Source organism: Cygnus atratus, chromosome 1 (assembly GCF_013377495.2).
Source record: "Cygnus atratus isolate AKBS03 ecotype Queensland, Australia chromosome 1, CAtr_DNAZoo_HiC_assembly, whole genome shotgun sequence".
Lineage (NCBI taxonomy): Eukaryota > Metazoa > Chordata > Aves > Anseriformes > Anatidae > Cygnus > Cygnus atratus.
In genome coordinates this window covers 146,714,400-146,732,028 of record NC_066362.1, presented here as the reverse complement: position 1 = coordinate 146,732,028, position 17,629 = coordinate 146,714,400, and the positions used below count along the sequence as shown (strand labels likewise).

The window sequence follows — 17,629 nt, the reverse complement described above, 5'->3', positions numbered from 1 at the left end:
GTGCAAAAAGACGTATCACATCACTGCATTTCAGTACAGATCATATAAATTCAGAAGTCACGTTATTCAAGCTGCTGTAGCATAGGGGGTTCCCCCCTGCAGATGATCAGCATCTCCCATCCTTACCTTTTGGCCCAGGGTACCCGGGAATCCCAGGTCTCCCTGCTAATCCAGGATCACCTCTATCTCCTTTTGGGCCAGTTTGTCCGCTCACACCTACTTGTCCGCTTTCTCCTTTGCTTCCAGGTGGAGCTGGTATTCCAGGCTGCCCCTGTAGTCCTGGATAGCCTGTTTAGAGGACATTCAAGCTGTTATCTGTCTATACTGCCTCAATACCTGGGCACAGATGAAGGTAACAGAACTATCTAATTGTATCCCATCAGGTTTTATTTCCTCAATTTACGCAAGGGGCTCGTGCTCAGTTATCCAACAGACGTATTCAGCACTCCTGCTCTCAGCCTGGCATACCCTTATGCTGCAGTGGCAGAGGAATCAGAGCACAAAGCTCCCACAGAGCCTGGTGTCATCTTAAGCAAGATTTCAGCAGCAGTGAGATGCCTGCTGAGATGCGGCCTTTGGTGAGCTATCCCTTCCCCAGCAAATGCCACACTTCACTAGGTGCCTCCCTGCTTTGTCCTAAATTCTCCAAGCAACTAGAGGGAAATCAGATATCAGCAAATACCTGACTCAGCGCCAGGTGAGGTGGTAAATATGCCAAGGACTTACTGTTCCATGTACTCTGGTGCTTCAGCTGAACACCTGGATACAAATAACTACTTCACTCTGTCTTGGCATTTACGGGAACAGCTGCCTTTTGCAGAAGTACCTATTTTCTGAAGGTAAACCTGGCAGCTTCCTACCTCTGCTGCCTGAGAAGAGATTTGAACCCTGTTTCCAAGGGGAGAAGGACTTAGTAACTAGGGTTTTCAGTGGGGCATCTCCCATGCGGCCTGTTGCAGTTGGATCAAGTGCGGGTACTAATGCCAGATGCTTACAGCAAAGAGCCATGCCTATCAACATATCAGGTGGCAGATGGTCTTCCTGTTCTCATCCCACTCTCCTCACTGCTTCTATTTTTATTTTTTTTAACCCAATGACTGCCTGGGGAATGGGAATCAGTATGCAGAGTAAGGCCAACTAGCGTTCTAGTCACATCTGGAAACCTAGGTACTTTGTTGGCTCCACAGCTAGTTTGCCTCCTGTAAGTTTTTGCTGAGCTTACATTAAATTTCCACACATCATAGAGATGATAATGGGACACCTGCAACTTCTGCTACAAGCGCTTCACAGTGGCACTGAAGTTTGAAATGATTGTGCAGTCCAACAAGCAGCAGGATTTTCAGCTTCTAAATACAGAGAGCCACACTGTAGTTCTTTCATAGGCGTGAAAAATGTAGGCTCATAGAATGAACTTTCAGAAAGAAGAGCGGCTAATGCTCTCCTATGTAATTTCACATAGGAAAATTCTGTGAATGATTAAGAAAGTATTCTGCAGATTTGCATGTCTGCCACAGATCTAAATTTTAAAGTAGAAAGTTAGCATAATGCTTCTGAAAGTTGTTAAGGGAATTTTGGCTGATCAGTTAAATCTGTTATTTGCATGAAAATCAAGTCCTTCCATTAAGAGACCCTGCAGGAAAGGCCTTTGGCATCAGAGTTCTGTCCCTATTATCTTTTGTGCCATTAGTTGTGTCTAACAATTATTCAAGGAGCACCGAGCCATGTACTTCAGTGTTGCACTTAATAGGGATATTTTACTGAACAAAGATTGCACTAACTACTGCTGTTGCTAACTTTCTACTTAATCTTCTGTGTTGTCTGAGGGACACAAGGCATGAATTACCTGGCACTCCGTCCAGACCTGGGGAACCTTTATCACCAGGATATCCTGATATATTTGAAATCCCGGGAGGCCCTGGAAATCCATCCTGCCCAGGAATGCCAAAGGGTCCTTGGATCCCTGAAAAGAAGAGAAGAAATAATCAGTACTGCAAGGAAAATGCACAATTGCAGTTATAAGGACTCACCTTTGACTACATATAAAATGGGATTTTCAAAGTGGAAACACCTGCAGTTCCCACTGATTTTTGCTTTTTTTTTTTTTTTTCCCCCAGATGATATGATGTGGAGGTTTTTCTTAAAAAAACAAAACAAAACAAAAAAAAGCCCACAAATGCTAGTTCTGTTTCAAAGCTCTCTGGATAGCTAATTGCATCTCACTGTGTGGAATGCTAATAATTTTGCATCTGCCAAGTAAAATATTACTTCAAAATAGGAAGTACTCAAAATATCCAAGGTACATTGAAGCAGACAAGAAAGCAGCTTTGTTTTTCTGTGTCCTATTGAATCAAGGTCACAGACACTTTTTTTTTTTTGATGGGGAGGAGGAGGTCAATTAAAACCAAAAGTTCAAATCCAAGGAAATTCTCTATAGATGGAAAGTGTTAAATGGCCAAAAATTTGCCTCACCTTTTTGCTCAAAATTGTCCTTTTTAGCACATGTAAGTTGTCAGGAAGCCATAAAAACCCTCTTGTTTAGTCATGTAAAAAGAAACTAACATATTTAGTTCCAACAAACAAACAGGAATAAAATAAGCCAAAAAGCTATTTCTTGCAGGGCTTGGTACTAAATCTCTGAATGGTGTTTAAGAAGACACAGCATGTTAGCAATAATAAAGTAGAGCACCAACGAACAGACATTCAACGACACAGGTAAAAGCAGTAAGTTTTTTTTTTGTTTTTTTTTTAATATATATATATATCTGCCAATCCTTTTAGAGCCAAAATGTTGGAAAACTTTTGTAAAAAAAAAAGTAGTAGTTGTTCATCCATAACATCAGTCTGGTGACTCTGTGATGGAAGAAGAACTGGTGGTGAGCCATACTGAGGTAAGTGCTGCCTGCTGTAGCAAGGTGGGTCAGAGCTGGAAAGCCATATGCTTACATCGCACAAGGGTGATGGTATGAGTAGAGCACTGTGCATGGAAATAGAGCACAGGAGTGATCGCAGGGAAAAATCACACGTTAATGGACAGCGAGGCTTTCAGGAGAAAGGTAAATATTGAAGGATTTGCAATGCAAAGAAAGAAAGAAAAGCCATAGTGTTGGTGTAACTGGATCCTCTTTATAAATATTTTGGGAGATGGTGGCTGAGAGCAGCATTTGCAGCGTGCTGAGCTCTGGGTGTGCTACAATGGGCTGCTACTGTGGGGAAGGACCCAGGCTGCCCAGGAGGAGCTAGCTTGTCCAGCACTGGGCAATACACACTGCTGTTTCTGAGCAAGGTTTGGCTAAGCAGCAGCAGGAACTCCAAACAGACTCTACTATATCACTGTCTACACTGTACTGCACTTCATGACATCCTGAACGCCCACAGCTGGAACAAAAACCAAGTAGATCACATTCTCCAGGATACAGACCTGGAACACCTCTGTCTCCCTTCTGACCCGGAGGGCCTCGGCTGCCTTCCACTCTGCTCGGCTCTCCTGCTTCTCCTTTGTCACCCACGGTACCTGGGAAGCCTGCAGAGCCATAGCCATCTGGACCTGTTGTGGAGTAGTTCAAAATTAGGAAGAAAGGTTTCTGCATGCAATAACATATCAGCATGCTAACATACATGTAGAGAGCATGAGGATCTACTGAATACATGGGCCTACAGTGACTCATTGAAAAAAAAAGGAATAATGGAATAAATAAGTAATGCTCATAATGGAATAAAATGGTCTTGAGGATTTGACTTTGCAAGAGTAAAGAAACTATGACTTGAAGTTGTGTTCTAATTCATCTGTGTGGCAGCACGTAAAGTGTGTGAAGTGGTTTGCCAGTGTCCACAATGAGGTAAATTCCACACTGGGCTTTATAGGGCACGGTTAGGAAAGTCCCATTGCAAAAATCTCACAGACCTAACTTGCAGCTAACACAATGCACTACCTGTGAACCGGCAGAGTAAAAGTCTCATTTACCTGGTGATCCTGGCAGCCCCTTAGTGCCTGGTAAACCGTGCAGTCCACTGATTCCTCTCAAGCCAGGCAAGCCTGTTTTAAAGTTATAGTCATAATTATTTTAATAGTTTCTATCAGTCTGTATATATTCCTCAGCAGAAAACTGAAAAGCTTGAATAAATATGATTCTGTGTTAAACTCTATCATATTATATGCAAATTGATTCATTGCAATAAGCTTATTATGAAATACAGCACTCTATGTTTTTTCTTCTTTGATTAGCAATTGTGTTATTATCCAATAAGCTCACTATGAGGTATTTCTTAAAATATCTCTGATCTGTCTGGTAGCATGCCATTAGTTCCAGTCCTGAGACCACAATTTTGTTAATAACCATTTATGGTTTTCCAAAGTCTTCAAACCAAGACAGTTATGGGATAATTGTACACTCTAAATGTGATTATAATGAAGCCCTCTTCAGGAGAAATTCACTGTGGGTCATTTAAAAATAACACACCAGTTAACAAATGTCTAATAGCTGTCACTGCTGGCAAAATGTACCACATTTATTTGTACCTATCAAAAAGTTAAGCGTGATTTTAAAACTAGATGTGTACCATCTAGTTATCAATGGTAATCAATGGCCAGAGTTCTGGAGGACAATTAAACCTTCACAAAAATAAGTGTCTGCCTTTCTTCACTGTCTATAAAGGCAGCCTTCAAAACCTTATTAGCTTCGATTTGATGCAGATTCAGATAGATGAATCTCACTAAAAATAGGGCAATTTTTGGCTGTACTGTAGAGAAAAATCTGCTTACTTCATACATTAAGGAGTCAGGTGGCAGACAATGAGATTCTGCATCCTGTGATACAAACAGCTTAGTTATAAACTACTGCCTTTATTTTGATAGCAGAATTCTGCCTGAGCCATAAGTCAGACGTAAGTTACTAAATCCATAAAAACACCTGTGGGATCAGTTAGTGGTTTCTGAGGATGATGGAGAACAAATATACTGTTTGCTATCTAATGCCACATTATAATATTCTAATACTGTATATCACCACTCTTGCTGTATTTTAAATATCTTTTTGCTTTTCTTCTCAGCTGTCATGAAAAATGAAAATGTTTCTTGAAAACTGCTTTCCTGGAAAAAAGAGAGGAAGCTCACAATCACTTAAAGTGATCTTAGTAAACCCCAGTCCTTTAGAACCCATGAACTGCACGGGTCTCCATTAATGTTTCTGGACTTTTTGAGGAACACGTTTACTAGAGGGAGCTCTGCCACAGTGAATTAGAAAAAGCCTCCTTTCTTCTTCTCCTTTATACCAAAAGAACAACAGCAAGTGCTCACACTGAAATGACTGAATAGCCTAAGTTGTATAAATACCTGCTTGTCCGGGTAAGCCAGGCCAGCCAGGAGTTCCCTTTTCACCTTGAGATCCAGGTGTCCCGGGGCTTCCTTGCTGCCCTGGGGGGCCAACCAGTCCCGGCAATCCTACATGACAATGGTGAATCATTGTTCGTGAGTGTCCTTAAAAACCAACAGCCCAAAACACTGCCTTGTGCTACCTTCATTCTCCCAGGTAGCAAAATGAAGGCTTCCCCCCACCAGTGTCATTGTGTGACACTGCACTATACATCTGAGTGGAGGAAGTAAGAGAGAAAAGATAGGACGGGCAAGGTGAAACAGAACAGTTAACTGCAAATTTCAGGTTTCTGACAACCTCAGAAATATAGTGGGCTCCTCCTATTAAAATGATAGTTTTACATCTATTACCAGTTACAATAAGTAATTTCATTTATGTGCACCTCAGTTTCCCCGTCTGCCCAGGCTTTCTGACTGGAAAGCTCAGACTAGTGCCGTTTCTCAGTGAGGTGCCTACCAAAACAGCTCCAGTCTTGGATGGAGCTTCTAAGCCCTATATTTAAATGAGACATGTGGAGCAACTGCTCTGAAGGAGCATTTTCACGATCATCCTGCAATGAGACATGTTCCTTAAGTTGCAAGTTTATGATCCAGCCAGAGCCAGACCTCATTTCAATTTCCTTGTATTCTTGTACAGTCAGCCAAGGAAACTGGCTCAAAGGTTCTCTAACTGGGTCCTGTGGGATATTTATTTCATTTATGGCAGAAAAGAGCATTGAAATGCCCACCTCCTTGCCATATTGAGGCAGCATTAGAATACCTAAGTAAGCCAGCAATGCAACACTTTGACTGGACACGATTGCTATAAAAAAGGAAAAACTGGAATAAGGTAGCGTTATTCTTTTGAAATTTCCTCTTAATAAGTTCTCCTGGGAGTTCCATGTCCTTTTTGCTGCTCTTTACCAACTTACAGAACGATCAACATTTTAAAAACTTAATGACTTTCTTTCCAGAGAGTAAGAGGTTTTTTTTTTCTTTTTTCCTTTCTCTTCTCATCCAGTTTTATTCTTTGGCATGTTAAAAAAGAAGAATATTTTACCTTCCTGTCCCAAGGAGCCAGGGACACCCTGTGTGCCCCTGATGCCCTCAATGCCAGGGTTACCAGGCTCACCCCCTTCGCCTTTTTGTCCTGGGCCTCCTCTTAAGCCTGCAAAAACCACAAAAGCACATTATTCTCTCAATAATCTCTGTATGATAAAAGCTAACCTGTGTAATGTGAAGTTGGCTACTTGATGAGTCCTGATCTTGCTGCATAAAGACATTCTTCAAGTCAGAGTGCTTGGATTGCCTGGGAGAACAAATGTTCTTCTACAGTAGGTCAGCCAATCCATCATTAAATTTGTTTTTTAAAAGTACTCCCCATATTATGTGGAATATGACACCAATGTTCAAATGTGCTGAATGTACAGAGATAGCTCAAATTTTACTACATTATCTAACCAACCCAATCAAAAATAAACCTGATTCTGCTATCCCCTCTTACATAATTATGGTCTTATATTCCTCTTTTGTCACCAATGGCAAAAAAAAAAAAAGGAAATGTTTTACTACAGCTGCATGTGATTGATGGTTACTGCCATAACTGTACTTTCATTTGAAGAGGTAACCATAGCACATATTCAAAGATGCACCTCTTCAGGAGCTCAACAGTCATCAAAAGCACACAGGCTAAGCTCTCCCTCCTTTCCTTTATGGACTTTAGTACATGAAAAATTATACATCCAGAATGACTGTGAAATGAATACCTGTTAGGCCTGGCACACCAACTTCCCCTTTAAGACCTGGCATTCCTGGTAAGTTTATAGTATCTCCCGGCTCACCTGTTTCAGGTGAAAAAACAAATGAGTGGCAAGGCTTCAATTTAAATAGTATTTCCTGATGTTTTGAAGGAGTTTGGCAACTTCCAAGGCAAAATTCTGCAATAATTATCTTTCTAAATAAAAAGAAGAATAAGTTGAAGGAAGAAAAACAGCCTCTAGAACAATGCCTTCCTTATGCCCCCCATGGATTTATACATGTTACATGAAATTAACAATATCAACCTTTTCACAGCCTCTCACATTTACTGTAAGACTGTACAAGGACCCTTTAAGACTGAAGACCTTACAGAACGTCCTGTTATGCACTTGATGATTAATGAATACAAAGAATGCTCAGATAAGAGAGCAAACTCACCTATTTCACCATGGGAGCCAGGAGTACCAAAATGGCCTGAAATTCCTGGGACACCCTTATCTCCCTGTTATATGATTGAAAACAGGTATTAGTTAGTGATGATAGGGATTTATTCAACCTTCCAAGCAGCATAGCTTAAATATTGAAAAAAAAAAAACACCTTTAAATTTACCTTTTTATTTTGTTTTGTTTCCACGGTTCTTTATAAGTGGAATCATTTGGTTGAAATTGGTTAAACCAAACCAGTGCAAACCAAGTCACAAGCTGTGTTTGCGAAGTCTTAAATTTGAAATTGAGAGCATCATGTTGCACATATTTGGCACTGCGTCTCGTAGTACTTAATTAGGAAAAAGTTCTATTGAAATCTAAGGGCATACCCAACTGAGAAAGGAGCAATTTTTTTGGGGCTCTATTAAATAAATGATATGTGTGAATCTACTGCCAGGCCTTTTGCAAGACTTCATTTTTTCTCAATGTAAGTTATTTTGCTGCCAAAGTGAATCATGGTGAATTGTGCTCAAGGAACTCAGGTTCTTAGACTTCTTACTATCAGGTGAGTGACAGTGAGCAATTTTTGGCAGTGGCACCATCAGTAGGAGAGAAAAAGAAGAGTAAATGTAGTGCTGAGAATATTTTTTATTAACAGCTATGCTAACAAAACCAGGCACCTTGATGGAGCAATCTGAGTCCTTATAGGCAAAAAGCTGGCACCTGAAATTTGGATGTCTCTTACTGAGAAGAGGAAGGACTGTGCTTAATGAACATTGGAGGATCAAGGAAAATGATTTGGTCTATTTATTCCATTTTTACTGCATTTTAATCTTTGCGCTGTAGCTGCTTGGCACAATTTCAAGGGGTGAATGCCACTCCCTAGAGAAGCTGAATGCCAGCAAAAGGACACTGTGTTGCCACCCATGGGCATGTACTCACCCTGCCTCCTGTGCTGCCAGGGAAGCCTCTGATGCCAGGAGAGCCAGCCGGACCAGGATACCCTTTCAGACCTGTCAGTCCTTTTTCACCAATGTCCCCCTTCACACCAACCACGTAACTGGGGTGCCCCGGAGACCCGGGAGTTCCTGTCTTACCGGGGAGGCCTGGCATTCCCTTGCTACCTGCAGGCGGGGAAAATAAAAATAAAGAAGACTTAAAACACTAGAGCAGGGAAGGACGATATGGAGTTGCTTGTGCGGAAGAAGTTTCATGGTAGCAGCCTTCCCTAAACACAGCACCACAATGTGCTGGCACAACAGGGCAGCACACACATGTGGCATAAACACGAAGTGCTTTCTTTGGGCTTTCTCTCCACGAAACTCAGCTGTGAGCTCAGCTTTCCTTGTCAACCTTGTGGGCTGCAGCACAGTGGTGCATTGAGCAGAGAATATTTTATATGGCAACTGAGAAAATACTTAGACACCGATCAATAGCCGTGAATGTGCTTGCTTTGCTTTGTCGTGACCACTGACCTTTCAAGCCGAAGAATCCCTTGGTGCCGGTTTCTCCAACATCTCCTTTTTCACCTTTAACTTCCATCATCATGCTAGGCTTCAGCTTTGGGGGCTCTCCTGGGGGACCCTGTTCCCCACGGTCACCTAGAGGGTAAGAAAACAACCATATTTTTAAAAGCTAGTCAGCGGCACTGTGCTGGAGAAAGCAAAAACAGAAGAGTGAAATTAGCAAAAACGGATTACTGGATAACCTTGCACAAGCTATAGGAAACCCATCTGCATAAAAAGTTGTCTGCATCAATACAACATGTCAGCAGAACAATTAAGCATAAGAAAACATGAAAACCGAGTTAAACCTTTTGTACATACTATTCTGGGGAGCTGGACACAGACTCCTCTGTGACAGATAATTTACCTCTCAATAGATCAGTTATCTTGTGTTCATAAAAAACAAATCACACTGGAGAAAGCGCAAACAAGTGGGTAGTTCCAGTGAAAGGGAAACACTCAGATAAACAGGGTAACGAGGTATCTGTCTCCAACCTGACCATGTTCAGGATTCACAAAGCCCTCCTTGAGCTTAAAATCCAGGCCTCTCAGCCAGAGGCCCATGTGTGAAATAGGTGGAGGAATGTCTGAGCTAACCCGGCTATGTCAAAAATGTGTTGTCCTTGTCTGTGCACCCTTGCAAAATAGTTCTCCAGATGTGAAAAGCAAACACTGGTACCACCCATAAGCAAATACCTTTAAAGCCTCGTGCGCCCTGTGTGCCTTTATCGCCCCGAGCCCCGAATGAACCAAATTCTCCTTTGATTCCTTTGATTCCTGGTCTTCCTTTCAGGCCTGGCATGCCTTTGAAACCATCAACGCCAGGTGAACCTCTTAAGCCTTTAAAGAAAGAAGGGGAAGAGAAGTGTTACCTTGCTCAGATTTCTGCAAACTAAGTAAATGTTAGCTAGTAATGCTCAGCTAAAACTGTATGAAAACCTCACTGCTGCAGTATCTACTGGGTGCCTCAATGCCTAGAGCAATGTGCTGCTTTGTATTAGGCACCCAAGCTCTCTGAGAGGTAGGTACCTAAACAAGATCAGGGCTTCACTCAGTTGTGGAGATGGCCAGAACTTAGCGTCATCTTCTGAAAAATCAATTCAACACCTGTCCTACAGCTAGAGAAAGGTACTAAATTCCATGCAGGATTTTCAGTCAACCCCTTTTTCTGCTTGCACAGATACAATTATAGGGCATGCCAGTCATAGATCTTTCTCAACAAAGATGACTGCACTCCTCTTCTAAACAAGAGGATGATGTTTTACATGGGTCATGCTAACAAGCAGATGATCATTCCTCTCAAGCTGATCAGCACTTCAGAGTAATCTTAGGAAAAAAAGTCTTAGTTGAGTCTGATCTTTCCGACTGATGATATTGCTACATGCATTTTTAGATATACACCCCCTCTTCTGTTTTAGTTGGCTTCGCATGGAGTTGAACTCTGTTGAAACTCCCTCTGTGATGCAGACGACTTGCATTAGATATAACACTTTTGTGGCTGGCAAGTGTGAATCTCACCTTCTTTATACAAAAAGATTAGTATCCCGTTAAAATTCAACATTGAGGTCTTGTGTCTGGCATCGCTCAGCATGGAGCTGCTAACTTTCGAAAACTTTAAAGTAAAGGTTTCAAGAAACATCTCTCAAATTCCACTGAGAGCTGGTAGGACTGGGACAAAGGAAAAAACTTGGAGAGAGCAAACACTAAATACTGTATGTTCTTCAAAAGAAGAGATACAGCAGCCATTGCCCTTCAAAACAGGGCTGCACGTCACTAGCTAGATTTTCACCAAGCACAACACAAGGGAAAACTGACAGTGATTCTGGAATATGTAAGGCCTGTGACCATAACTCTTCTGTTTTAAAAAGGTAGCTCAGCAGAGAACGTGGCCTGTTCATTTCAGCACAGAGCAGCTTTAAAGAACATCATTTCTCTCAGTGCAGCTGTTCAGAGCTTACCTTTATCTCCTGGAAAGCCATCCATTCCACTGATGCCAGGGGGACCAATCACGCCAGGTATACCTTGCAATCCTGGGTACCCCGTTTCACCTTTTTCACCAGACAGACCTTTCAGGCCCACGGGACCAGGAAAACCTTGCTCACCATCTTCTCCTCTTGCACCTGGTGGACCTGCCGTGTGGACGTGTGAAAAGGGAGATTAAAAGCGTTTGGACATAGACGATGATTTCACAGAAGGTAACTCAAGCGGGGGAAAACTGCTATCATACAAGCTTGAAGTTGAAGGGGAAAAGTTTGGATTTTTTTAATCAAAGAAGTTCAGAAATGATTATGAATGTAAACCAGTCTTGCTACCAGTCTGGTTCAATACTCACTCCCAACATGACCTCCCCCTCCTCTTTAAGAATAAAGCCCCTTTTCTACAAGACTACTCCCATTTGGTTGTTCTGTTCTCCCAGTCTGCCACTGGAAAGCTCTGGCCTGGCCTGGAAGGTGGCTACAGAAGGAAAAGCAGCAGCTCTGCCAGTGAGGACCATCACCACCCCCACATCCCGTTTGTGACACCGGCATGATTTGCTACCACAGTACCTGTGCTACCGTCATTTCCTGACAGGGAATTAAAGCCTGGCACGTGCCACAGTCCCAAGATTAACTTTCCCCTTGGGAAACCATACAATTGCCCTGCCACAGAGAAGTGGGAGGAGAAAGTGACGCAGGACAGCAGTACTTCCTCACCAAGGGGTCCTTGAGACCCAGGTCCGCCGTCTGGCCCAGGGTTCCCTGGTGGGCCTGGGAATCCATGTGTTCCTGGTGATCCTGGCAAACCCATCAGACCAGGGAGACCTTGCAGCCCTGGATCGCCTTTGGCTCCTGGCAAGCCTGGGCTACCATCCGCTCCTAAAATACCATAATCATGCATTAGAGAGCATCAGTATCTAGAGAGCTGATTATTACATGTAACTTCTCAAAGCAGGCATATGTGCACTGTTCTTTCAGGATATGCTTTTCCTCTGAAAATTAGTGAGAACAGGAAAAGCGAATTAAAAGACTGCTAATTAGTTTTTAAATTATTGATAATACCAGTACTAATCTCAATATTTGCATTAGAAAGGTTAATAGGCTCTTTCCAATTGACGGAAGTAATTTGCTACCAGGTGGCTCTAAACAGAGTAGGTGTCTTCCATTTCTAACTCCAATAATTCTGTAATTTCTGATCTTTTCCTTTTATCACATATATCTTTGTAAGAACTCAATTGAGCAGCTGACCAAAAGACAGAAACAATGTCTATATCTTTTCTAAAATACAATTGGCAGAAATGGAAAAATTTAAGGCCGACAGTGGGTTCTTGCTTTGTGTTATTGTTCAGAACTTTTCATGTAAGGTATCTTTATAAGATTCATACAAATTCCTAAGCAAAATGGCCCTGATTCTACACTTAATGTATTGGGTGAAAATTTACATCTCTACAAAATAAAAGCAAAGGCTTTAAAATAAAAGTAAAGCCCTTCAAGATTTAAAAGGTAATGCACACTTTCCATTCAAATTAGAGAAGCAATAGTGTACAAGACCTTAAAAGTACATGGCACTTAAAATCCAGGCCAAGTGGATCTGTTTGTCTTTATTCTGATTTTACATCAGGGTAGGTCCATAGGCTTGAATGTAGTTAGATGTGCTTTATAACAGAGAGAACCTAAATGGTCACATACAGAGAGTTTTCTCAACAGCAACAACAGACTACAGACTTTAGTTCCCCGTTCTGAAGGGCTAATAGTTTAAGCGGCACGGATGATATAAAGGATTCACTAACTACTTCACATAAAAGTAAAAAAAAATAAAATAAAAAAATCAAAAGCCTTTTCTTCTGGCTGTTTGATTAGAACTGTGAAATACATAACAAATTGACAGGCTAATAATGATTTTTCTTTTTACTGTAATTATTTTTTATTACTGAAAATTTAATTTTACAGAAATGCTAAGAAAGAAGGTGCAAAGTCACATACTTTTTTTTTCCCTTTTCAGTCTGTGTTTTCACTTGAATTTCTTCTTGTTTTCAGAAAAATAGTCTAGAGGCATTGTCTGCCTTTTCTCACACTTTCCAAGTATTACCACAGTGCAGCAGAGCTGCCTTTATTCTATCACTTCACTCCATGACTCTGCTGAAGATGAAATCAGCTCCCCTCACTTCAAATAACTCAAGTAAAATGACATGCGTTTCTTTTCCTTTTTAATTTGTATTGAAAATCATGAGAAGAGTCTCCAAAGTAAGTTCCTGTGATATACTTCTTTGCTTTGAGCTAGTCACACAATTACTTCTCCTTTCTCGCTTCCACAACAGGGCAAGAGTAATCTGCAGTCTTAAATTTAACTATATGTCCAGATGCTGCAGAAACTGTGCAGCAAGAGATGCTTAACTCCCACAGGTCCTTTTGAAAGTCCCCCACTGAACTCAGAGAGAGACGAAGTCAGATTTTGTAGAGAACCTATGATTTTCTCTGTCTTCTGTAGGGAGAAGACATGTTTTTTACGTTTTTTAAAATAACAAAATAAAACGAACACCTCAAAATTAACAATAAATACATAATGCTATCGTTTTCTTGCTCCAGAGTGTGCAAAGATTGATCAGGTAAAAGAGATGATTAACATGTTATTAAACATTATGCCCTCTCAGCTAAAATTTACAATTTCTGATGTGAAGCAATCTACTATTCGGCAAAGCCACACATTATCCGAACATTTTCTGGTGTGGGAAGTAAGCGCAGTATTATGCATTATGTGAGTGAAAAGTCAGGGTAATTGACTACAGTGGGAAAAATCTAAAGAGTGTGTCCGAACACAACAAAGATAAGCAAAATCATGTTCTTTGGTATCCTACTGCAGCTGATTTCATGTCGTACAGTGTGAAGGAGTGTTGGTCATAAGCAGTGGATCTCCAGAAGGCATTTGGAGGAGCCAGGTGTTTTGGTAATAGGCAAGGTACATGGGGAAGGGATGAGAGACCCTTTGATGCTGGGTTTATTGGTACCTCCAGTGCATTTTGCCACGGTCTCTTATTACTCTTGCTTATCTGTAGTTTGGCTACACTTATACCACAAACATTTCTTTACTTGAAGTAGCTGTTACCTCTAACTCCCGGTACTCCTTGATCTCCAGGTGTGCCTTTCAAGCCAGGGAAGCCGGGCAGCCCAGCATCCCCTCGAGAACCTGCTGTTGCTCTTAAAACTTCACCAGGAACGCCCTTCTGTCCTGCCAGTCCTGGAGCACCAGACTTTCCTGTAAGGCCTGGGTGTCCCTGTAGTCCAGGTAGTCCATTTGGGCCCCTGTCTCCCCGAGGCCCAGTAAAACCTATAAATAAAACAGGGATTAGGCATCACAGCATCCACTATAGATGTTGCAGTGCAAATCCTAGATACACCAGATGGGTCATTGCCTCTGCTTTTCCTCACACATCTCAAGGGACCAATGCCAATTTCTTCAAACTCTTGATAAACCATTGCCACCATGCCTGTCTTCCACCCTGTTGGTGAATGACTGGGAGGGAGCAAGTCCCCATTCCCACAGATGATGGGAGGAAGACTGGGAAACTGGACCTCATTGTTTCAAGTGCTAGTAATCTGCCTTCAATATAAACAGTATAATTTATATTAATGCTGGAAAGAGTTAAATAGAAACACTAATACTACTATTTTCTTCATTTCTGCAATCATCATTCTATTTCATCTGGAATCTGAAAGGTCTTATTACTGAATTTCCTTATTTCTACATCAACTTCATGAACTGTTGTATCTGTAATTTTGCACTATAAAGCAGATTGAGAAAGGTTGAAGTCTATATTACTTTTCATCATTAGAGAACCTTCAGAAAATCATCTTGGCTTCAAAAAAGACATTTTTTATAATAGCTTATTGTTTGATCATGGAATGGAAGATAAATGAAGATGCATCTGGAATAAGGTGACAGTGCTCCTGTGACTGTAGCAGAGGTCATAAGTACATAACGCATGATTAATTATTTCAAGATACCTGGAGGACCTGGCAATCCTTCCCGACCTGGATCACCTCGTGTACCATTGAGCCCTGGGTATCCCACTGGGCCTGGATCACCTGGGAATCCTCTTGTACCTTTAGCACCTAAATTATACAAAAGAAATTAAGAAAAGTGATAATCTAAACAAACAAAATATAAATTTGCATATAATGTAAGCAAAGGTAGTGGTAAATATAATAATTATGTGTCTCCACGTACAAAGATAAACTTTAAAAAAATATTATGGGATTACACTGTACTCAAGATCCCAAGGATAGATCAAAACTAAGTGCTCTTACAAACATGGATTAAAAGGACTGCCCCTGACTTTAAGACTAATTATAATGGAGACTAGCAGGGTGAAAATCATCAGTTTCATAGGCTTTTGGAGACCTTTTAAAATAATATTTTGTAATTAAGCCTTTTAGCTTAAGGTTAAAAGACAATGTCAAAGGAAGAATGCTCAGCAGTAATGGGCACAGGTGAGATAATGTTGGAGGAACAATTTTTTCCCTTCCCTGCTAAACTGATCACAGGACAAAAGCTGACTGGTTTAGATAACCAGAAAAAGAAATGTAAGGCTAAAGGTTAGATCTACTTATCCTAGAAACTGAATAGAAATTAACTAGCCTACTTACTATTTTTGTAGTAGTGCAGGTTTATAGCTTATGTAGTAAAAGAAGAGCTGTGTTCCTCTGGCACTGAACTCATGTTCATATTGATTTATCTCCTGAGAGGTAGAATGAGACCTCGCTTCCTCGTGGTGTAATATTTGACATCTGGGTAAGTGCAAATATTACTGTTTCTTAACATCACAAAATCTGGAAGCATTTCCTAGGATTCTTTTCTCTCTTTTATGTTTATAAAACTGTATTATTTGTGTATTTTTTCATGCAATAATTTTATTGCATAAGTCTTGTCAATTAATTGCATTCTAAGATCCAGACTTCTGGTAAAGTTCCTTTGAAATAATTCCCATGGAATGCCTTCTTTCTCTCCCCTCCCTAGCTCCTTGAACTCTTTAAGTTCCCAGCTCAGGACTGAAGGTCAGGAACATGCTTTAACATTTTAAGTATTGTTGCTTAGCATCATCATGAATTACAAATCATTTATTTATTACACTGAAAGTAATAAATACTCTGACAAAACAAGGAAAATATCACTTGAATTTTGATATTTCTTTCCACTTTAGTTTTCTGAATTTCCAATTTAACCATTGACTTTTGCAGTTTTAGCTGGTCTCTGTGTGTGTGTGTGTGCAAAGCAGAGAAGGAAACCTTTCAAAGGCCAGAACTAAAAAGCACATAAACAGCCTATGCAGTGTGAAAAGCATTTTCCCAGTGCAGTACAGGACTATTGTTCTCTCTCTTATATGAACAATAACTTCTCAGAAAGCAATTTAAAAGAAAAATCCTAGGCTTTCAGGTCTCAATGAAAAATTCTAACATGTCTCTCATCCAAATAGCATCTTCATCTTGTTTCCCATCTGTAATAACTGACTTTCATTTATTCTGCTCATTATTGTTCTAATTAAAAAGCCATGTTAGAGAAAGAAGGCAGCAGATGGAGAATGCATCCACTGCTTACCACGTATTTCAGTAATTCAATACGTGATGCTAGCTGGTGTTAACATGTTGTGCCAAACAGCAGTTAAGAAGAGTTTTTATTTTAGAACAATGTTTACTTTGCAAGCATTTTATTTGTACGTTTGCAACAGAAAGCTTAAGCATCTTATTCAACAGCAGTTATGTAGGTCCTGACACTACTGAAAACCAGGACGTAACTTAGGATGGACTTTGCATGTTGCCAGGAATTTCAAAGGAACACAATAACATGAGGGTGTGAGACTATAGAGATGACTTTTTGCTTGATATACTGTCATCAGCAATTAGGACACTGAGATACTTGATTGTTTATAGCTGAGCTCCATCCTGGCTGAAAAGAAGGCAGGAAGTCCTGAGGACAAAACCACAACACCCTAAGCAGAGAATGAAAATACTATAAAGGTGTTGGTACTTTTGTCAATATGGAGAATGTGGGCAGGAATTATGCCCCAGGAAATCAGACAAACACAGCTACAGCGACAAGAAACTGAAAAGATGTAAAATGTGTCCTGTACCTCCGAGTTTTCCAGTTCCAGACCTACCTCCAGTTGAAAGGAAGAGAATGCAGCAGAGTTCTGCATTCTGATCAGCAAGGGCCTTTTTCCAGTTTTTGGAGGGCAGGAAGGCAAAATAAGTCTTAAGGTTCATAAAACATATACATTGATGAAGATAAAGATAGATTTGTTAAAGAGTTAACCAAAGCTACAAAACATAAGCCACACAAATCTGCGATTGCAGCATCACCTGCACGCAGCCCTCTTAGAGCTAGCAGTCTGACTGCATTCACTGAAAGAAAAAAACTGCCAAGTTCATATGAAGGAAAGAAGAAACAAATAATCCTACTTAGAAAAAAGTTACGAAGATGACAAGGAAAACAGTCTTCAGAAGCATTGATCCTAATGCCAAACTAAAGGCATTAGGACTAAGGAAACACAGATCAGAGATAGTTGTCATCTTTCAATAGAGATAAACCATTCCCTTTTAAGATCCATGAATTTGTTATAAAT

The 17,629-nt window shown here is 40.7% G+C and overlaps 1 protein-coding gene across 2 annotated transcripts in view; it reads right to left on the bottom strand.

Annotated features, from left to right (window-relative positions):
• The window catches only part of COL4A2 (collagen type IV alpha 2 chain), a 138,716-nt gene that overhangs the window by 8,478 nt on the left and 112,609 nt on the right, over positions 1 to 17,629 (bottom strand). For both annotated transcript variants that reach the window (XM_035565603.2, XM_035565604.2), the window contains 15 exons: positions 15,015 to 15,122; positions 14,116 to 14,337; positions 11,730 to 11,891; positions 10,995 to 11,165; positions 9,733 to 9,876; positions 9,007 to 9,132; positions 8,474 to 8,655; positions 7,544 to 7,607; positions 7,114 to 7,188; positions 6,408 to 6,515; positions 5,330 to 5,437; positions 3,962 to 4,033; positions 3,419 to 3,544; positions 1,844 to 1,960; positions 127 to 288 (listed from right to left, as the gene is read on the bottom strand). In XM_035565603.2, the coding sequence (XP_035421496.1) occupies positions 127 to 288; positions 1,844 to 1,960; positions 3,419 to 3,544; positions 3,962 to 4,033; positions 5,330 to 5,437; positions 6,408 to 6,515; positions 7,114 to 7,188; positions 7,544 to 7,607; positions 8,474 to 8,655; positions 9,007 to 9,132; positions 9,733 to 9,876; positions 10,995 to 11,165; positions 11,730 to 11,891; positions 14,116 to 14,337; positions 15,015 to 15,122 (1,947 nt within the window). The remainder of the gene's footprint in view (positions 1 to 126; positions 289 to 1,843; positions 1,961 to 3,418; positions 3,545 to 3,961; positions 4,034 to 5,329; positions 5,438 to 6,407; positions 6,516 to 7,113; positions 7,189 to 7,543; positions 7,608 to 8,473; positions 8,656 to 9,006; positions 9,133 to 9,732; positions 9,877 to 10,994; positions 11,166 to 11,729; positions 11,892 to 14,115; positions 14,338 to 15,014; positions 15,123 to 17,629) is intronic.